This window comes from Gossypium raimondii, chromosome 4 (genome assembly GCF_025698545.1).
Source record: "Gossypium raimondii isolate GPD5lz chromosome 4, ASM2569854v1, whole genome shotgun sequence".
Lineage (NCBI taxonomy): Eukaryota > Viridiplantae > Streptophyta > Magnoliopsida > Malvales > Malvaceae > Gossypium > Gossypium raimondii.
In genome coordinates this window covers 11,692,270-11,715,582 of record NC_068568.1, presented here as the reverse complement: position 1 = coordinate 11,715,582, position 23,313 = coordinate 11,692,270, and the positions used below count along the sequence as shown (strand labels likewise).

The following is a 23,313-nucleotide window of genomic DNA, read 5'->3' as shown; positions in this document are numbered from 1 at the left end:
TGGTTTCAACGAGCTAGTGAAGGGACCAATTAGGGCTCAAATGATTTATAATTAAGTTTCAGCTTTTCGCCTCTTAACTATAAACTTATTTAGTCACGAAGACATTCCACTATAGTATCGTGACTGAGCTCTCCTTAATGACATACCATTATGAAAGCAGCTCGATCAATGCTCGTCCAATGACCTTGTCATAAGTGTGTTATCTTTATAGGATATCCTTAATCTTTCTGGGATAAATTTGCTCTCCCAATATGATCATATTTTATCTCATGGTAACCATTACATCTTCCTTCATGAAAAGTCAATTATTATCAAATAGTAATCAAGTCATTCATCATAAAGACGAATGACTCATGGCCATGTTTCCTTTTAATCTATCATGCAATGTTAATGAGAGGATATCATTTGCCCGTGTCTTGGGCTATGAATTCCGCTATTGTGAATGATGCTACATACTGCAAAAGTTATATACCTAATGCACCAGTTTTTGATTCCTTATTTACTTGAACTCAGGCTTTTACTGACATCAAAGTATACAAGTCATGCATACATAGTCCATCATCCACTCAAGATTAAGGTATGACACACTTTGAATGTCACAAGTGAATAAATCTATTAACAGGTTCAGTATCTATTCTTCTTAGGTCCAGTCTGATGTATTGTCAGTCCAGTCAGTCACATCAATGTCTTTATCTTTTGGGAGTTACCAGCTCTGATGCCCAAGATAAGGTATCTCCTCAATTGGACTTGATAGACAGCATATTAGTCTTTCAATAAGTTTGCTCATTTTCTATTAGACTAAGTGCATGTTTAGGTTCATCTATTAATATAAGTTATTTTTCTGTATTACAATTCGACCACGTAATACCGCTTAGTGTTAATTTAAGCATTAGATAACCAGTGAGCCAATATTTGCTTCTATTTTTCTTTTCATGCAAAAATCACATGAGGATATTATAAAAAGTATATTAATATAATCCATGAATTATTTTATTAACCAATTTGCCCAAAAAAATATTTTGAACCGTTTATGGATTTATTCACATGTGACGTTCATGGTGTGATTTACCTCAATCCTAAGTAAGTAGCTAACTATGTGTATGTAGCTTATATACTTTGATATATTAAAAGCCTGAGTTCAATTGGTAATAAAGTCGAAAGTTTGTGAGTTCGGTATACAACCGATTTATGGCATAACTTTACTTACAATAGTGGAATTCATAACCCAATAAATCGTAAATGATATCCTCTCACTGGCATTGCATGGCTGATAGAAAAAACTGTGACCATGACTTATTTGTCTAGGACGAATGATTTCATTACTGTTTGTTTATAATATACTTTTCCATTAAGAAATATGCAATGGTTACCATGAGATAAGATAAGATCATATTGGGTGAACGAATTTAACCCAAAGATATTAAGGATATCCTATGATGGTAACACACTAATAACAAGGTCATTAGACAAGCAAAACTATAAGTTGCTTTCCTAACACTATATAATAATGGAGAGTTCAATCATGACATTATTAGTGGATTGACTCCTTGACAAAATAATGTTGTAATTAATAGACGAAGAGTCAGAACCTAATTACAAATTATTTGATCCTTAATTATATATGTCTTACCATTTCCTTCGCTAACTCAATACAACCCTTTATAGATTGCATTTGAATCGATACATTGAATGAATGAAAACAACGAAAAGAGAAATAGGTTACATTTATTATTATCCTCAATAAATGCTTTTCTCGCAAAGAAAAAGAGATGACTAAGGAATTAATGTAATTTCTTTGAATTACTATTTATTATATTGTAAATAAATAATTGAGTTCAAAGTGAAAATTAAGTTAAGTAGTCATTGCGTTTTATGAAATGAAACAATTAGATATATTTACTCATAGATTCTAGTACAATAAAGTCGTTATCACTTTAATGAAATTAGAATTGGATTGAAAAAATAATGTAATTGGATATTCCTAGTGTGTGTGCCACCCACCATAACTAGGGACTCATTGTTTTCTATTAAAATATTATTCATTTATCTCTTCTTGTGCTAGTAGAACTCTTGTGATTTTTCACTATATATAGGTTAAAGTTTTCGTTGTGTGACCAGTTTGGATATTAGAATCTACTCTCTAAGCAATTGAGGGTTCAAGAATAGCGAAGAAGATCATATTGGTTGAAAGCTAAGAATCGACAAGTCCTACTAAGTGAATAACACACGTGCTAAATTTGTGAAAATTTCTTGTCATAGATAACACAAAAGCTCGATTTTATGAAATATTTTAAACTTTTGTTATGCAAATAAACTTGCTTTCCAAATCTATTTTCCAACACAAATATGATACATGTTAATGATTTTCCCATAGTTCATCTTTCCACAATTGAGTAACTAGTTTAAATGGTTAATTGAAGTTTAATGGCCAACGATGTCGAATATTGCATTAAATTAATCAATTGTATGTTTGCATGTGTTAAATTGATGTGCTTACATGTTTTATTTTGACAACCTAAGGCATGCATCTAGACTAGGGAGAATGAAGACTAACCTTAGTTGGGAATAGATTAATTTACCCTAAAGCCTAAACTCTTAACTTTTTCGAGTGTCATTAAGTCAAGAAACTCATCACAGGCTGAATTTATAGGCAAGAGCTATGGTTAAATGGAAAACCTTATGATTGGGGGTAAGTTGAGAGACTAGAATGACCTAGGGCTAGTGATCTTACAAGGATTTAATTTAGCATTTCGTTCCACAGTCATTAGGTGAATTAATCTACAATTACTTAAGCTTGTTGGTCAAGCTATTAGTTGAGAGTTGATTTTAGCTTTAGAGTCATTTTAATGCTTAGTCTAAACCTAATGGAAATGTTAATCAACTATGTTGATAACTCTCAATTTGATTAGATTGGTAATTTAATTCAGTAGTGCTTGAGTGTTCGAATTTAGCAAAGGATTTAGCCAATAATTCTCCCCAAGGGTACAATTCTTAGTGTACTTTTGTTAAGTATTTCATTGTAAGAAAACTATAATATAATTTGACATTGTACGTTTGTGATTAAATCTCGATCATCAATTCAGAACGAAAAGGTCGGATGTGTAATGTTGAAGACAACTACAATCTCCCTGAATATTAGATGCATCCATCCTTGTCTTGCCCCACTTTAGTTTAATTTTTACTAGTTATTTCTAATATTTTCAATGTTTTAAAGACAAATAAATATATAAACATAATTTAAAAAATATATATTTTAACATGAAATATCCAATGTTTTCCTATAACACCTTTTTTTTTTTACATTTTTATCTTGTAGGGCAGGATAAACAGTTGCTATAACCATTCCGTATCCATTGTCCAAAAAAATCAATTGCATCGTATGTCACATCCATTTTTCCAAAAAAAAATATATATATATTTTTATAAATTTTTAAAAAATATATTTTTACATAAGTATTTTTACATAAATTTTTTCATCTAGTTGTATAATTGACGGAGAGAGATCAAATTGTCGGGCCAGTCCAATGTGGATGTGCTGATTAGACGGGCCATGGTTTCATGAACATTTTGATATCCTTTGTGAAGGAGATATTATTTTGGGCCTAGCGGATGTGGTGTTTAAACAAGCTTTTAATGAAGATTTAACATTCTTGTGAAGGTTCATACTTTTGGGCCACTGACCATCGTCCCTGCATTTCAAGCCTAATAAAATTTTCAATTTTACAAGAGAGTCAACATTAACAAGCTGGCCTTATTCCTAGCAGGACAGTGACATTCTTGTCGTGCACCGCATAGTAATAATCAAATTCCATGGCCGCCATGTGAAGGAGTCGTCAGGAAAACTCTCCATGTGGCAAAACCAAAAATTGAACTTTGATAAAATCAATCAAGAAGAGGACATTTAAACAAGAACCGCCCCCGTCCCTTCATAAGTCACCAAATATACCATTGCTTTTCCATGGCTGAGAAGCAGCAAACTGAACCCTCTGACAAACAACCTGGTGAATTAACAGACTCAGCGCCGGTTTTACCAAGTAAGTTGGTCGCCTCCCATCGTCTCAGATCATTCAAACTATTTGAGTTATAATTTGATAGTTAGTGGTAAGACTCATTTATAGGATGTTAAATGCAGGAACTTACGGGACATTGCTTGGACCAAGCACTGCTCCGAAAATGGAATGGCCTGAGTTAGTAGGCCTCACCCCTGAGGAAGCAGAGAGAAAGATCAAGGACGACATGCCAAGAGTCCAGATTCAGGTGGTCCAAGATAATTGCTTTGTTACCATGGATTTCAAACATGGAAGGGTTCGATTATATCTTGACCCTTCAGGAAAAGTTGAAAGGCCTCCAAGAATTGGCTAAATCTAACTTGTTTGCTTTCAAGAATAATATTACAACGTCATAGTTGTTAAGACATCATTAGAATCACAGGTAAACAATGAGCAAAACTTTTGTATGAACGTATGTAATAATGAAGAAATCTAGGTAAACTAGAGAAAGCTAAAGAAATAAAATGTGTTTTCAATCTGAATTTAATCTCATTAACCTGTTCAATACAAAGCCAGAGGTTCATATTTATAGAAACAAATAACTAACTTCCTTAACAGATTAGCTAACTCCACAGCTCATTCTAACTACCTCTCTAACCGTCTTATTATCTTTAACATGCATCCACCTTCTCCACTGAAAAGACTCGAAGAAAATTTCTAAATCGAGAAAAACATGAAACTGAAAGCGGTTTAGTTAATACATCGGCAACTTGATCGGACGCAGGTACTTCCCCGACCAAAATAGAACCATCGGCAACCTTTTCACGAACAACGAATAGATCTAACTCCACATGTTTAAATTTGGAGTGTAACACAGGATTGGCAGCAACTGTTACTGCACTGGAACTATCACACCAGATATTGGGCGGAGAAGCAGACACAATATGTAACTCCTGTAGTAACGAAAGCAACCATAGAACATCACTAGTGACAGCAGCAAGACTTCGGTATTCAGCCTCAGCCGTAGATCGAGACACCACTTGTTATTTCTTCGATGACCAAGAGACAGGATTAGACCCAAAAAATATGCAATACCCCGTAGTAGATCGCCGATCATCGAAGTCCAACCCCCAATTTGCATCTAAAAACCCAACCAGAGATAGAGAATCAGACCGACGAAAGACAATGTCAAAATCGAGAGTACCAGACAAATACCGTAATATCCTCTTAAGAGCAACCATATGAACTGTGGTCGGACTATGCATGAACTGACAAACCCTATTAACCGCATATGCAATATCAGGCCTAGTAATGACCACATACTGTAATGCACCAACCAGGCTCCTATATTCAGTTGAATCGGATAAAGGATCCCCGTCATTCTTAGAAATATGCGACGAGCTAATCATAGGCGTATGTACACTTTTAGCATTTGCCAAACCACTACGTTTCAACATATCCTGGATGTACTTCCTTTGACAGAGATGAAGACACCCAGAAGAGGATCTGGTAACCTCAACCCCAAAAAATAATGTAGCTCACCCATGTCTTTTAACGAGAACTCATTATTCAACAGCTTCACAAACCAGTCAATAGATGACGACAAATCGCCAGTAATAATTATGTCATCAACATATACAAGAACATAGAGAATAGAACCTGAGTGAATTCGAACAAACAGAGAGGCATCTGACTTCGAAACAACAAACCCAACTGTTAGAAGAAACGTTCTAAACTTCTCAAACCAAGCTCGTGGAGCCTGACGCAGACCATATAAAGCCTTCTTGAATCGACAAACCAATGGTCTCCCATCAAAACCAAGCTTACATATCCCGGGGATTGCTGCATAAACACTTCACTATCCACATCACCATTTAAGAAAGCATTGTTAACATCAACTTGTCGAAGCGACCATCCTTTAGTAACCGCGATCGACAAGATAACCCTTATAGTAGCAGGTTTTACAACTGGACTAAATGTTTCTTGAAAATCACAGCCTGGGACTTGGGAGCAGCCTTTCGCAACCAGACGAGCTTTGTACCGTTCAACCGTACCATCCGAATTTTTCTTGACTTTAAACAACCATTTGCAGCCAATAACTTTGCGACCTGATGGCATAGGGACAAGTTCCCATGTACCATTACAAATCAAGACATCATATTCAGTTTGAGTCGCAGTCTGCCACTCCGGGCTAGTGACAGCTTCTTCAATCATTGACGGTTCTACAACTTCAATAGCAAGAACCTTGGGTTTAAAAACTCCAGCTTTTGACTGAGTGGTCATGGGATGAACATTCTTGTTAGGCACAGAAACCTCTAGCTCTGTAGAAACAGACGGAATTGTAACAACGGGTGTAGGATACTGGTTTCCAGAGTGCAATGAACCACTATGAGAACTACCTACTCCATTTTGAGGAACCGAAGACGTATCCAAAGATGGAGTATTATGACAGTTAGAATTTGTCAGACTAACACCTACACCATTCTGAGGACTCAGAATCCCAGTCACACTAGGCGGACAAACAAGACCAGTAACTGAGTTCCTTTGACAAGACGAATTTGTCTCAATAACAGGAAAACAAGGAGATACAGTGCTCACCTCCCGAGTAGACCATGATAAAGACGTCGGGGAGAGAAATCGGGATTCATCAAACTCTACATGACGAGATACAATAACGCGACCATCAGGCAAAAGACATTGATACCCTTTTGTGACAAGAGCTGTAGCCCAAGAACGTGCATGGTTGAGATCGAAACTCTAACTTGTGACGCTGAAACGGGCGCAAATACGGATAGCAACAGTATCCAAAAATACGTAAATGATCATACGTAGGTTCACACCCATAAAGAACACTATACGGAATCTTACCAACTAGCACTGGTGTGGGAAGTCGATTTATTAAGTGAACTGCGCATGTAAAAGCATATGCCCAAAACTCCATTGAAAGTCCGGCTTGAGCTAGAAGAGTAAGGCCCATTTCCACAATGTGCCGATGTTTACGCTCGGCAACGCCATTTTGTTCAGAAGTATGCGAGTATGAAATACGATGGACGATGCCTTGAGAAGCTAGAGTTGACGCCAAAGCTCGATACTCCCCACCCCCGTCACTCTGGAGCTGCTTTATGGTCTTGCCAAACTGAGTGTGAACAAGTTTCTGAAACTGAGTAAAACATTTCACAACCTGAGATTTCTACCGAATTAAATATACCCAAGTAAACCGAGAGCTCATATCGATAAACGACACATAGTACCAATTGTTACTAGAGGCAATTGAAGCAGGTCCCCATACATCCGATACAACCAATGAGGAAGAATCAGTGTAGTCAGTAGTGGAAACCTGAAATGGCAACTTATGAAACTTACCCTTTTTACAAGCAGTACAAACATCACTAATAGCAATTTTATTCATATGAAAATGACATTTATGTAAAACATTCTTAACAACATTCGACGATGGATGTCCAAGTCGCTTATGCCATAGCGAAAACACCTCACTGTCAGCATTTTCAGTCGAACATTCAACTTGAGCAACAGACGGATGACACATAATAAGAACAGAATCATCAGGCAGAGAGAACTGATAGAGCCCATTATGAATATGCCCCGTCATCAAAATCTCCTGAGTCACGTTGTCCTTAATCACACAGTACGTAGAGTGAAATTCAAAAAAAAACCCCATTATCAGTTGCAAATTGTGATACTGACAATAATTTTTTTTCGAATGGCTGGAACACACAAAACATTAGTTAACCGAAGCAACCTAGACCTTGTCGGCAACACACTTTGACCAACAGACGATATCATAGCAGGCGTACCATCACCCATTAAAATAGAAGACGTACCTAAATAAGGAACGGCATTATGCAGGGCTGATGAATCGCGACACACATGATTGCTGGCACCAGAATCAGGATACCAGGATGACGTCCCAACCGATCCAGGAACCGGCGAGTTAGAACCATCCCCACTCATTCCATATTGGGCAGAATTTATGTGCGAACCCGAAACGGACGAATCAGAATAGTCAGATGCATGAAGATCTCCCAATCTAGGAAGCCCAAAACATGGATTTGATGCTGAAAACACCCGTGCACGCGGCTTAGTACGCCACGAAACTGTAACATTACCGGTTGGTTTAGATGAATCAAGATGCACATGATTCAAAATAGGGTTAGTGGGCCCAAGAGGAGCATTCGGCCCAAGAGGAGCATTCGGCCCAATATTAGTAGGACCAAAACTGCCATTAACTCCATTAGGTGGCCCAACAACATGCAGCCCATGATTTGGTGGTCTAAACTCACGGCGCTCACTACTTGGCCTGGGCCAGCCATGTAGCCCAACATTCGGTCCTGCACTTTGTTCCTGAAAAACATTATACCCATCAGCACACACATTTTGACCAGAAGCACAATTATTTTGACCAGCCCCAAAACAATTTTGACCAAGAGCAGCAATTTGGTTATTGCCATAGTAATTTTGACCAAGGTTGGAAAACCTAGGTCTTGTATTTGGTTGTGAAGACCAGCCACCATCTCCAGAATCACGAGGGTTCGGCAATTGAATCTGCATCGGAGAAGAATCATCACGGTGGTACCGGTAATAGCATCTCTGAGCAATGTGACCAAAACGGGAGCAAATCTGACACTGGAGACGCGGCCGGAAGTTCCTCCCACGGCCACGCAGCCCCGAACGACCTCCTCGTGTCGAACCATCTGTGGGTGATAGCGACGCATCTTCCACCAGGTTAGCAGCATACACCACTTCTTGATTCGTTTGAACATGCCGATTCACACACTCGATTAAGGCTTCCACCAAACGCTGAAACGGCAGAGGAGTTTAGGACAACGAAGCCGAAGACACTACACCTTCAAATTCAGACGGAAGGCCCGCAAGCAGCACCGCTGTCCGCTCCGCCACTAAGATGGTGGTTCCAGAAGATTCCAAAAGATCACACAAACTTTTTAACTTCGCCACATAGTCGCGGATCGACAAGCTCCCTTTCTTGAGAAAGTGAAGGTCATGACGCAACCGTGACTGTCGTTGATTTGTATCGGCCGCGAACATCGCCAAGGCCGTGGTCCATACATCAGACGCCGATTGAACATCCATAAAAGAGGACAGAACAGTCGAACTTATGGTGGAGAGGAGCCACGAAGTAAGGAGATTATCCTGTTGCTGAAACACGGATGCCGCCGGATTGAGCACAAGAGCACCATCCGATGCTTGCACAAATCTCGATGGCGCAGAAGTAGATCCATTAAGAAATCCAAACAAATCATAGCCATTAGCAATAAACCTAACCTGTTGCTTCCATTGAAGGAATGTTCCTTCATCAAACTTCACAACTTCATGCCGAGGAAAGGAATTCACCACCCGATCAGCAGCAAAGACCGAGCCATTTAATTCAACAGAGTCTGAAGCAGCAGAATTTGCCGTTGCCATGATCAAGAACACCTAGCGACTGATACCATGAAGAAATCTAGGTAAACTAAAGAAAGCTAAAGAAATAAAATGTGTTTTCAATCTGAATTTAATCTCATTAACCTGTTCAATACAAAGCCAGAGGTTCATATTTATAGAAATAAATAACTACCTTCCTTAACAGATTAGCTAACTCCTCAGCTCATTCTAACTACCTCTCTAACCGTCTTATTATCTTTAACAAATAAAACTTGGAACTTTCATTTGGAGTTGAATAGTTGAAATCAGATGATTCTCTTGTTATGGGGTAGGAAAGTCAGAAAATTCAACTGGATGATGGTCATAATAAAAAATAGATGAAGCAAGATAGAAGTGGTCCCCTGAGATATTGTTTTAGCATCTCATATCAATGTAGTGAAGTACTGAAGGAATGAAGTATGGACAGCATCCAATCACCTTTTTCTTCTTCATCCATAAAAGAGAAGGAAACGGTCAAAAGTCTTCTTCCCTTTCGCTTATTTTAGCCATGGTTTTGTCTGATATCTATCTGTGGTGATCTTGAGTCTTGATCTTTGGGTATTTTTGTTTGCCTATTAAAATGTCAAACTCCCACTGCGCCACTAGGCCACTAGTAGAAGATTCCATTCAACTGTAACAACCCCACTATTTCCATGGCCTCTTTCAATCATAAATATACAATGGATATCAAGAGGGTAGAGTTAGCACATGGTCATGCCCCTAACATTGGTCTTTTGTTTTGTATTTTTCTCTCTTAAGCCCAATATTTGAAGTACTGTTCCATATGTTTAGCCAATGAATGGCAAGTCTTCGCAGTTTTAATTAATACTCATTTCAGTCTCAGGTTTTAGAAGTTCCGTATTACCTTAACTCTTCGTGAATTTGCAGTCCAGTTTCTAATTACGAATTCCAACATTTTTATGGAACTTTACTTTCTTCCCAAAATAAGGGAAGGATTAGACATCTATCAATCATAATTAAGACATTCTAGTTAACGACAATAATGCTCGTAAAATATAAAAGGACATCAGATGTTAAATCACAAATACAGAGGTAGCTTAGTAGGAAAAAGAAATATTAATGACATCACACGTTTCCCGACCATAGTTTACTACAGAAGAGAAAGCAATTAAGGATGCTACAAACATGTGAAACATCAATGTCTTTGTTTCCCTTTGTTAAATGTCCCATAGTTTTGCATATGATACAAGCTCAGTCATTGAAGAAAATATATATTGAAAAAAAAAAGAGGAGAAGAAAACTGTTTCAGACACTATCTAGTTTCTCTAAGAAGGGAAAGTGGAGAGGTTGAAAGAGAAGCAAAACTAGTAGCAACATTACCAGTTTCCATGAATGAATTTGAACTCATTTTATCAAAAGATGAGGACGCAAATGAATTCACAAAAGCATCAAACCCTTCTGCATAACCTTTATTGCCGTCAAATGACGCCGGCGGCCTCAAACTTTCCGGCAGTTCAGCCTCTCCATCTAGATACCTCACTACATGCCTCATGGTAGGCCGTGCCACAGGCATGTCATTTGAACACATTAGGCCTAATTTAAGCACCATCGACATTTCACCTTCATCATATTTGCCATTGAGCCTAATGTCTGCCACATCAAGGAGTCTCCCTTGTATGAACTTCTCCCATACCCAATCAACCAACACTAATTCCTCAGGCAAGGCCTTCGGCTCAATTGGCCTACGCCCACAAGCAACTTCAAGCAATAATGCACCAAAAGCATAGACATCGGAGCATGTTGTGGCCTTTCCTGTCTTGGGTAGCTCTGGTGCTAGATATCCCAATGTACCAACCACCCGAGTTGTCCCCGGATTTGAACCGTGTTCGTACAATCTTGCAAGGCCAAAATCTCCTAATCTTCCATTCAATTCATCATCTAATAACACGTTACTTGCCTTAACATCTCTATGAATCACAATTTGTTCATAGCCTTCGTGTAAATAAAGAAGACCCGAAGCCACACCTTTGATAATCCTGAATCTTTGCTCCCAATTCAAGATTATTTTAGGCTCATCAAACAAAAACTGATCTAAGCTGCCATTAGCCATGAAATCATAAACAAGAAGAAGATCACCTCTTCTCCTGCACCATCCCAGTAACTGAACCAAGTTCCTATGGCGAAGCCTTCCAATACTAGCAATTTCTGATACGAATTCACGCAAACCCTGCTTCGATTCATGAGAAACTCGCTTCACAGCAACTTCAGTCTTTGAATTTCGAAGCGTTCCTTTGTAAACTCTGCCAAATCCACCTTGACCAAGTAAGTTTTTGTCACTGAAACCATTGGTTGCTTGCTTGAGTTCTCCATAAGAACATCTTTGTGGTCCAATCTCCAGCTCCCAATCTTCAATCACATCAGCGTTTTTTATTTTGAAAATGATATAAATGACAATGGAGACAGCAATTATGACAAGAATGACAGAGGAAACAGAGACACCAACTGTTAAAGCTGTATGCTTTTTTGGTGGTCCGGGGAGCGAAGGCAGAGAAGATAGATCGAGAGCCTGAGCTTGTCCATTGATTTTAAAGCTCCAACCTAAAACATAATGCGAGCTAGCAAGTAACCCTGTTGAAGCTGAGAAACCAACGTACATAAACTCTTGAAGAAACGGTGAAAGATCTACATGATACGACAAGATCGGCAATCTGGGTCTTGTCGAATTCGGTGCGATGGTTACATTGAAGACGTTTTCAACTGCATCATAATCGATCCAAACTTGGATTGGGTTTCCACTTTTGAGAGTAAGATTTTGCTTCGTGGAAACATCGGTGAAGTAAGCGGCAGGAGCAGAAGCATTTGACACCATGCTGTTGATGTCGATGCCAATATGGTTGTCATTGATGTCCTGGAACTCAAAATCCTGAACCGTGTCGAACTCTACTGCAACCAGATGGTTTGTGAGGTTCCCATTATCAGTTGCGTTAAGGATTCCTAGATACTGACTTGGAAGTGCTTTCAGATCTTTAGAAGTGGCGATTGTGAAAGCAAGGCCATGCCCACCTAGCTTTAAATACTCAGGAACTATAACGAAAGCAAAAGAGGTGGAAAAGGAAAAAGCTTGCCCATTGCTGGAGTTCTTGAATCTAAATGGAGAGTTGTAAAAAGCATGACCCTGTAGACGACTGGTGTCATTTGTTAAGCAGAGAATGCCATGTTTATCAATCCGTGCAACCCCCGTTACTGTTAAGTTGTTGGGGTTTAAGTCTTTGAATCCAGGGAAGAACACCTCGGTGGACTGTGAAGAAGCAGCTGAGATCAAGAGAAAGAAAAGTAGGAGGAAATAAGCCATGTTAAGGGCAAACGAGAGATGGAATCAGGGTAAAGAAAAAGGATGAGAAATTGGAAAAAACGTGAGAGAGATGGGAATTTTAATTTAAGCCTTGAAGAGCACCTTTTAGGTGTGGTTTTTGTTGAAAGAGTAGTGGCAACTTGAAAGAGATCTCATGATAATGATAGAGATTAGAAGGGCAGGGAAGGGTTTCCAACCAGAAAGCTCGAAACATTGGGCACCAATTTGGGTATAACACATATATGGGCCAACAGATATAGATAGAGAGGAAGAGCAAGAGAGGGTGACGCGTGTTCTGGAATTTGGTCAGGTTCTGGCACAGACCAGACCGAGCTAGAGTCTGAACTATTGACGAGAAAGTAGCAGAAGAGGGTTTAATTTATGGGTGCCCTTTTTTTTTGTTTATTTTCCGGATTATCCCACATCAGTTACCCTTTTAGACCTTGGAAAGGAATTTGTTTGACTTCCAAGTTGATTTAAAACAAACTCGAAGGGGATTCAAGTTTATTGCTAATCTTCCGTTCTCAATTGTATTTTTCTGTTGAAAATTAAAATTAAAATATTCTCCTTGATGCAGCCAAGAGCCAACAGAGGACTAAAGCTTTGTTTATTCAAACTCAAGCATTCAAGGAAGCAGGCAGGCTGAGGGCAAGAGTTTTTCCCGGCAAAATGATCCTTTTTTACTTTTTAACTTATAACAATTATAATGGATAACTAGGATGTAAAGGTAATGTTACTTCGGTCGTTTATTTGAGAAGTGTTTTTAAAAAATATTTTTAAAAAAGTTTGGTGTTCTTGATAAGTGATTTTGATAAATATTGTTAAAAAGTATTTTTAGAAATAAATTATTCATTTTAGATATTGTGTTATAAAATAACAAATAAGTATTTAAATAATATTTAAATTAGTCAATATTATGATATTTTAATAAGAATATAAAAATAATTTATTATAATTTGTTGTTAATATTTTAATATATGAAAAAATTTTTAAGCAATTAATTGAAGAAGAGAAAGTACCATATGATAGAGAGGTGAGAACATAATTAAGCTGTCAAAAGTGCTTTTGAGATAGAAAAGTTAAAAATTTTAACTTCTACATTTGGGAAAAGTGCTTTTGAAAAGTCAAAAATTTCCTTCAAAGTTGTTTGTTTAGCATTTATTTTGCTTTAAAAGTGTTTTTCATGTCAAAAGTGTTTCTAAAAAGTACTGCTAAACACAACCTTCATCTTATAATTCATCGTTGAACTAATTGTTTAATTTAATATTTATAATAATGGCAAATGTATTTATCAAATTCTTCAATTATAAAGATTTGATCAAATTAGTTCATTTACTATTAAATGAATCAATTTAATCCATAAATTAAAACGGAATTAACATTTATTATTTAAAAATGACATGATTATTCATAATTCAAGTCCAAACAAAATATTTCATTAGAATCATAAAAACTTTCAAAATATAATTTTATTAAACAAAATAATATTTTTAAACAATAAGTGTTACTTCTATTAAAATTTTAAAATTTTATTGAAACATTAATCTTCCATTATGCATTAATTGGGGAAATTTGAAGGCAATTTACCAAAAAAAGCCAAATTTTTTTTTAAATTTATCGAAATGGGCCCGGTATTTTATTATTTACCGGAATGGGTCCCTTTCCCCTAAATCGCGTCCACGTCAGCGCGATGTCAAGAAATGTGTCAACAAAACGCGCTGACGTGGCCGCATTTTGATGACGTGGCGCGTCCCTGGGGAAGCGATTTAGACCGCGCGTGAACAGTGCAACGGTCAAAAATTTGACCGTTGCCCCCCCAACGGTCGAAAAAAGAAAAACCTATAAATACCCCCACCCTTTTCTTTTCACAAACAAATCCTCTGTCAAATTTTCTCTCAATCTCCTCTCAATTTCCTCTCAATGTCCTTCCAAATTTCTCTCAAATTCATATTTAATCTCAATTAGCTCTCAAATTCCTTTTAAATTTCTCTTAAATCCCTATTTTTAAATAATTTTGATTTTTTTAAACCGAAAAAATTACTCTTAAATCCCTAATTTTTAAACCGAAAAGATTTGTACGATTTCAATAATGGATGGAGGATTGACTCGTCTTAATAAGCACCACATATACGTGGAACAAATGAATATGGTAAGTGTTAAATTTAATTTTTAAATATTATTTAAGATTTTTTTATTTATGCATTTTTAGATAATTATTAATTTATTATTTGTTATAAAAGTCTGTAGATCGGGTATTGGAATGCAATATCTGGAATATGCATGCTTCTCCATCACCGTTGGTAGAGAACTACCTGCAGGAAGCAGGTTTTTGGCACGTGGCGACGGTAGGCCGGGGATGCAAGGTGGACCCGAAACTAATCACTGCGTTGATCGAGAGGTAGAGACCCGAGACGCATACATTCCATCTTCCATGTGGAGAGTGCACTGTCACTTTGGAAGACGTTAGCCTGCAATTGGGATTGCCGGTGGACGGGTACCCAGTCACGGGGTCTGCCCAATCTAGCGATTGGCCAGCGGTGTGCTACGAGCTTCTGGGTGCTATTCTGGAGAAAATGGATGGAGGTAAGATCGAGATGGGCTGGTTGCGAGACACATTCCCGGATCTGGATAAAGATTCAACCGAAATAGAAAGAATCTGATATGCTCGGGCATACATTCTTTAGTTAATTGGAGGTTATCTGATGCCGGACTTGTCACGGAGCCGCGTACATCTAAGATGGCTGCTGAATCTCGTTGATTTTAGAGCAGCCGGTGAATTGAGTTGGGGGTCTGCCGTCTTGGCCACATTTTATCGGGAGATGTGCGGGGCGACGCAACCGAGGAGAGCAAAAATCAGAGGTTGCCTGTCACTACTGCAGTCATGGGCACGGTTTCGCTTTCTATTTCTACGCCCTCGAGTGGACCACCCATATACATTCCCACTCATAACGAGGTAAATTTTATATTAGATTTTACAATTATTATGTAGATATTTAAAAATAAAAGTATGCTAAAATTTTATTTAATTAGGTGGAATCATCCGGCAAGTCATGCTCGATTACCTACCGAACTTGAAGATATACGGCTTCTATTAGACCAACAGTCGGAAGCACATTTAAGTATTAAATAAAATTGATATTTCCATCATTCGCTAGTCGATTGGTAATTAGTAATTAGTATTATGTATATAACTAATATTTATATAATGTTCATATAGTTTCAATTGACACCATACAAGGATCCAGCAATTCAGGCAGTAATTCCGAATGAGTTCTTACAAAATCGAAATGCTTGGTACGTGAAAGTCGCGTTGATCAACTACACGACCGTGGAGCCGCACCAGTCAGACAGAGTGCTACGACAATTTGGATGTAGACTGTAAGGCCCAATATTTGCCCGGCCCGTAATAAAATAAACCAATCCAAATTTAAAAGTCCTCAGTCCAAACACATGGGCCCAGCATGGCCCAAATTGTTTTTAACCCAATACCCATACAATTGAAACCCTAAACCCAAATTTAACCCAGACCCAATTCCTAAAACAGTGGCCCAAATACCCCTAGCCCAATCGAACTCATTAAAATGGCCCAACACCGAATACACAAAGAAGAAACCCTAGCAAGATTCGGACCCAACAGTAGCCATCAAGGCCTTCGTCCCCACGTCTTGAGCCTCTCTTGCACAAGCATCTTCACATTTATGCGCCACCGCTACGTGCCATGTCTCCATGCGCTGCGCCGAGCCGTGCCACGTCAACGTACGGCCTCCGTATACCTGCAAGAAGGACAAACAAATGAAAAAGGCAGAGAAAGCAAGCAAAAAGAATAGAAATTGCCAGCAAATCAGAAAAATAGGAAAATAAGAAAAATGTAAAGAAAAAAGATTCGAGGGGATTTCATCATTTTTTATTTCGGCTATAAGAACAAACAGAGAGCCTTTTGTTTTTAAAAAAAGACAGAATCAATACAAAAAAATGATCAAAAAAGTTTCTTGAAGGTGATTGTTTTTCTGCTTTTTTTCTTCTCTGTTCTATCGATGCGTGTTTATTACTATTGATTTTTTTAAAATAGAAGTAAAAAAAAGGAAAAGATTCACCTTAGTGTAGCGTCGATTGAAACCTTGCTCGCTTAGGGCTGAAACATTCTGTTTCAGGTTTTAGGGTGTTTAAGTAGGCGTATAAAACGACACCATTCGAGGCTGGTTCCCATAGCTTCGAAACGGCACCGTTTTGGTCGTTCAGTGAACATGACCCGCACGGTGACCCGACCCGGGGAAGGATCCGCGCGTTATTTGTTAAATGGATTATTTGCCCCACTAGTCCCTCGCTTTTATTGCGCGCTACAATCTAGTTCTTTTACTTCTTTTTAAATTTAACCTCTTATTTCATTTTTGTTTCACTTTAGTCCCTCTCATAATGTAGCGTTTCGAGGTGTTGAGATTATTTCCCTTTTAGTCCCTCGTGTCATTCGCGCGTTGTAATTTAGTCCTTGTTATTCATTTTAATTCTGTTTCTGGTTTTTTATTTTATTTTAATCGCATTTTGACCCGCATTTTATTTAATATTTCTTTTGGTTCATGTTAATTCGATTTTTATTACGGTTTAATCCTTTTATTAGTCAGCTTATTAATTAATTTATTGTCATTACTATTATTATTATTAGCACTATTGTGGTTCTCTTTTGCTTATTTTATATATACTTCGTTTTATTTTTTTATTTCATTTTTTTAGTTTTATTTTTATTTCATTTCTATGTCACCACATTTATTTATTCATTTATTTTTCTTTGTAAATGACCCTTATTTTAAATATATATGTTATATGTAATCTATATTTTATATGGCATGCTTTAAATTATTTCATAATTTGCTTTTATTTGCTATTATTTATCCATTTTAAATTTGTATATATAATATATGTTTATATATATACATCATTTTATATATGTTATTTTAAAATTTTGTTTATTTTCAAATTATTTTAATTTCAATTTTCTCTTTTATAGATTATATTAAACCTTTTATTTATTATCTTAACCTAACCTATGATTATTTTATTTTAAGTTATTTTACATTTTACTTATTTTAAAATTAACCTATACTATTTACTATTGTAATCATCATTATATTGGATTATATTTCTATTTTCCTATTTATGTATACATTACCTTATTATTCACTATTATCTTTAAACTAGTTTTATTATGCATATATATATGTACGTAATGTATATATTATTTAATTTTAAACTTTATATTTTTATATACCTATTGATATGCTTTACTTATTTTAAATATCCACATATATTTAGTGTATTTCACTTTTTGCATATTAGTATATAGTATTACTTACATGAAGTTTTTCACTCCTACATATTACTTATTTTCAATTAATATATGTATGTTATTTAATGTATTTTGATTTATCTTTTATAATATGTATTTTGAATGTTGGTGTTGATATTGGCGTAATTGAGATTATTGATACTATGCTTATTTGTATTTATATTGATTATTTGTTATCCGCTAGTGTATGTTATTTACGAATCATCCTTTATATTGTACGGATACATTCACCCATATTGCATCGCTTAAAAGATCGCATTTTATCAAAATACCAAAATAGTTTTAAATTCCCAAAATATCCGGCATTCAAGAATTCTCGAGAAAATAGGGTCCTAACTTACTGGGCTTCAATTTTCCTCGTTCAATTTGGACGGCCTAGTAACTTTTAAATAAACTCATACGAATCTCAAATAATGACCCTCGGGATTTCAAACGTTGGACCTTAACTCACTGGATCCGATAATTTTGCTATCCCGAATTAAAGATTTTAAATAAAGGTCATGTTCTGTGTTTAGGAATTTCAGGAAATTAAGCCCAAACTTATTGGGTTCTAATTTCTCGTTCGACTTAAATGACCGAACAACCTTCTCAAATACATGATTTTTAAAATTTTAAAAATTAAAAAGGCATACTTAATTTTGGTGATTGAATTGTTGCACCCTAACTCACTGAGTGTGGCAATTTATTTCTTCGAAATGAGTGAGTCTTATTGTTCAACTTGGTTTATTCAAAGGATCGTATTTAAAATTTTTTGACATTGAGATATTAAACAGTCAATTCGGTACCAATTTTGGGCGTCACGAGGGTGCTAACCCTTCCTCGTGCGTAACTGATTCCCGAACCTGTTTTCTCAAAATTCGCAGACCTAAAATTATTTTCAAGGTGATTCGATCACACCTCAATAAAAGATCGGTGGCGACTCCGATTTCATTTTCAAAGTCGATCCCAATTTTTTCAAGTTTAAAAATGGTTTCGATATAGACAACCAATTCCCGTGGGACCTAAGGTGTTTAACGATCAACACAAAGTCGACCTTCGGCAATTGAATACGGATTGGCTGAGATACTGGTCCTAGTACATGGAAATGTGGGAAGATCGGTATGAATATATACCTACTCGGGAACCAATCATCGTTCCGGAGTTAGCGTGCGTGCCAGAATACATGCCATGGTTTAGGATCCATGGCAAGCCGTATTTACTGACGCCAGAGGGGAGGCAGCGACAAATTCGTGTCCAAAGGGAAAGGCGCAGGCCTCTAAATCCAAGATGAGGAGACGATGACGCTGGCCCCTTAACAAGCCCCAGACATTCACCCGGCCCATCATCAGCGGCCATGCAATCACTAGACCCAACGAAAGCACCGACACAGTCACCCGACCCAGCAGTTCAACCGATGATACCCACGCAACCGCCTTTTTAGATGATGCCAGGTGCGTTTCCTAGCTTTTTTATGTATCCTAACCCTTATATGTATCATTTTCCGAGTCCTATGGCAGGTAGGAGTCAATGGCCCGAATCGGCTCCATTTCCTGTTACGCCGAGTGAACCGCCAATGTATAGGCCAGTGGCGCACGAGGGATCGCAAGAGAGGCCGTCGGGGAGCTCTTCTTTTTACTAGGCCCCAGCACCGTATGGGTTTCAAACACCGTCGCCGTTGGTGATGCAAACACCTCCACATTCACTATTCTTTCAAGGTGGATCATCGTCCCAACTCCGACAACCAGATGCCCTACCGGAAGAACCAGAATCCCCGCCAGAGGAACCACAACCACCACCGGAAGCTGGACAAAGGAGGAATCTAGCGCGTAACCGTCAACGGCCGCCATGTGGCACTGAATCCGGCGGGCACGGAGATTGATTTTTGTATTTAACTTTATTTATACAAATATGTTGAATATTTTGATATTATTTGATGTAATAAAATAGAATTTTTTTTGAGTTATTACTTAAAAACCCTAAACTAATTTATTAAAAATTTATAAATTTATAAATTTATAATTTATAATTAAATGCATAATTTAATTGACAAACCATAAACCCTTAAACTAAAAATCCTAACCCTAATCCTAACCCTTAACTTAAAAACCCTAACTCTTAAATTAAAAACGCTAACCTTAAACTTAAAAACCCCAAACCTTAAACCTAAAAACCCTAAACCCTAAACTTAAAAACTCTAAACACTAAACTTAAAAACCCTAAAACCTAAACCTAAAAAACTCTAAACCCTAAACCTAAAAACCACAAACACTAAACTTAAAACCCTTAAACCCTAAACTTAAAAACCCTAAACCATAAAACCTTAACTTTAAAACCCTAACCCTTAAGTTAAATATAATTTGATAATTCTACTAACCATTAATACAATTATCAGTTAATATTTTTACATTCACATAATGTTAGATTTGAAAAAATGTTTTGACTGGTACTAACAATTAATAATTTGATATAATTTAATAATTTTACTAACAATTAATACAATTATCAATAAATAATTAAAAAAATATAATTTTTTTACAATTACATTCAACTATTCCGATTAGGGCATGATCGACCTGTATGGCCTAGATTCCTACACCATCCGCACAACTTCTGTTGACTAGCTATTTCTCGGATATCCATATTGTTACGTATTCTAGTCGAGCAAGGTCAACCCTTTGGTTTACGACGCAATTCTCTATCCGGTAACAGCTTAAAAGGTGCAAGAGATACGGGCGACCACTTACGTTCATCTGGGACCGGTGGGAAAACGTGTCTTTAGACGCTGTACATGTTTTCTAATTTGTACACTTCGTCCACAGCTCATCGGATCTAGACGGAAATTCTGACAAACTGCAATAACATGAGCGCATGGATAATGAAGTGCATCAAACATCCCACAGTCACAAGTCCTATTTCGCAAGTGTACATGATATTGCCCGCCAACAACATCTTGGTGCGGTCTGTCAAACTCTGTCACGCGAAACCATAAATTGTCTCGATCGTGACACACTGTGTGCATGGTGTTTGCCCTCGCCTTGGCCTTGTTAATTTCTTGAACTACCTTACTACACCATACATAGCGTCCCTGCATTTGGCTTGCATAACTTGCTGCTCGCTTTGGAAATAGCGCCGCCAAACGAAAATGTCTCTCGTACAACCGATGTTATCGGTAGATGACACGTTCCTTTAAGAATAGAATTTATGCATTCAGCCTGGTTCGACGTCATATGGCCAGATCGTAGGCCGCAGTCGTATCATTGTGCCCAATGTTCGAAACGTATGTTACAAAGGTAGTCCGCCCCTTATTCGTTAATTAAACATAAAATTGCCAACATCTCGTGAAAACGGTCTTTATTTATTTCATACCCTGCCAATATAAGTTCATAGCGAATATTACATACCACTTCTACCAATAAAACTAATTCAAATTGACAAACGAAATAACACAGATATAGACTAAATACCCATGTTGGTCACTTGTCGCCGTTCGCTCTTAGATGGATATTGCCTGTAATAGTTCGAAGCAACGTGTCTTAGGCAATATCTATGGTGTGTGCGTTGCCATAAGCTTTTCTGTCGATCAAATGCAGCTAGTATACCGGCACCCCGATCTGAAATAACACAGATATCAAGTTGGGGGCACACATACCTCCTTAACCTAGAGAGAAAGAAATCCCAATCATCAGAAGACTCCCCCGGTGTTATTGCAAATGCAATTGGAAGAATTCTCCCACCGCCATCCTATGCCACTACAAGCAATAGCCGATGAGTATACCTACCGAACATAAATGTACCGTCAATTTTTACCAATGGCTTGCAGTATGGAAATGCGTCTCGGCATTGCTTAAAGGTCCAAAACAGGCGTTTGAACACTTGGCATCTACATAGCAATCGGTCGTTGTAGTACACATGTTCCGTTTCAAGGTCTGTGATGGCACTTGGGACGTATCTCTCTAGCACCTGACACCACTGCCATATTTCATTATATGAAGCGTCCCACTCACTATGCATCTTCTCCAACGCCTTTTGCTTAGCTATCCAAGCCTTGCGGTAAGAGGGCGTGTACCCCATTTGGCTACGAATATTAACAATTAACACCGGTACTGAAGTCTTGGGATCTGTTTTTACCGTGGGCGGTATCAAGGTAGCTAACATAGCTGAATCCATCTTGGGATGATCTTGTGAAACACCTATAAACGGAGTATATTAAATAATGCAATATTACATAATAAAAGTATTATTGAGAAACCGTCAATACTGTACCTACAGCTCATGTATGTAGACTTTTGTACTTTTTAATCTCCCACAACCCTGTCATTTTCCTTAACGAGGCGTAGATTTTCCATGAACATGTGTCGTCTTGCACTACACACTTCGCCTCAAACTTATCAGATTTGGATTTAACGACGTGGTAATTAACGCTGTTTTTGATGCTATGTTGTTTCAAAGCACCAATAAAATTATCCTTGTTGGTAAAATGATTACCAACTTCAAATTCACCCGAATCTACCCCCGAACTTGTATGATCACGCAACTGGTATGGTAGATCTGGAAACTCTAACGCATCATCTGCAGATAGATTGACATTATGCATGTGGGCTGGAGGTGAGTATGCTCTGAATCGTGGATTTTCTTCTTCATCTGTACTTCTTTCAGCATCTTCAGGTTCTGTTGGAATAGGCTCCGGTTCAGAAAATAAGCCAACTTCTGCACCACCGGGTGCGGGCTCTCGAGGTGGATCCACATCGGAGTCATTTTCTAACCCACAATCATCTGCAGCGTACGAGGTCCCCTCACCGATTGACGTCGTAGGGAGTACATCATCCCTTCTTCTGGGTATTTCATAACGTCCCCAATTGGATGTAGATTGCCACCCATTAGAACTTGATGTCGTTCCTCAGTACGTATTTCCAGCATCAAACATCGAGCCACCGACGTACATGTCCCATCCACTGACAGAGTGTCTTGCAGGGGATGTGCATTCGACACCGCTACCAAACATGGGCTGTTCCATATTTTGTAACCCGCTAACCGAGTGTCGGCTAGGGGTCGTGTATACATCTCGAACACCGGTCGCAAGTACATCATTTGGCGATGTAAATTGTACATATAACTCAATATAAGGTGATCCACTAGCAAGATGAGTCTGCACCATTGCCTCAAAGCTACGAGTACCTTTTATGTCGAACGACTCATATGTCACCGGATCAACAGAAGAACAAAATCGATACGTGATAGACAGAACTTTCATT

General features: G+C 37.7%; 2 protein-coding genes across 2 annotated transcripts; one reads left to right on the top strand and one right to left on the bottom strand.

The window, feature by feature from the left end:
- The first annotated feature begins 3,858 nt into the window (after window positions 1–3,858).
- Window positions 3,859–4,414, top strand: LOC105780308 (subtilisin inhibitor). Its single transcript, XM_012604559.2, has 2 exons — window positions 3,859–4,034; window positions 4,133–4,414. The coding sequence occupies exons 1-2, from the start codon at window positions 3,959–3,961 to the stop codon at window positions 4,360–4,362; spliced, it is 306 nt and encodes a 101-aa protein (XP_012460013.1). The 5' UTR covers window positions 3,859–3,958; the 3' UTR covers window positions 4,363–4,414.
- A 6,163-nt stretch (window positions 4,415–10,577) lies between these two features.
- Window positions 10,578–13,095, bottom strand: LOC105780307 (L-type lectin-domain containing receptor kinase S.4). The gene has a single exon (XM_012604557.2). The coding sequence runs from the start codon at window positions 12,739–12,741 to the stop codon at window positions 10,702–10,704; it is 2,040 nt and encodes a 679-aa protein (XP_012460011.1). The 5' UTR covers window positions 12,742–13,095; the 3' UTR covers window positions 10,578–10,701.
- Window positions 13,096–23,313: the final 10,218 nt, after the last annotated feature.

What these genes read in the sequence shown, in the direction of transcription:
- LOC105780307 (XM_012604557.2), bottom strand. Translation starts at nt 12,741, where the DNA reads ATGGCTTATTTCCTCCTACTTTTCTTTCTCTTGATCTCAGCTGCTTCT.
- LOC105780308 (XM_012604559.2), top strand. Translation starts at nt 3,959, where the DNA reads ATGGCTGAGAAGCAGCAAACTGAACCCTCTGACAAACAACCTGGTGAA. An exon ending in CTCAGCGCCGGTTTTACCAA is followed by an intron (nt 4,035 to 4,132) that starts GTAAGTTGGTCG and finishes TGTTAAATGCAG; the next exon opens with GAACTTACGGGACATTGCTT.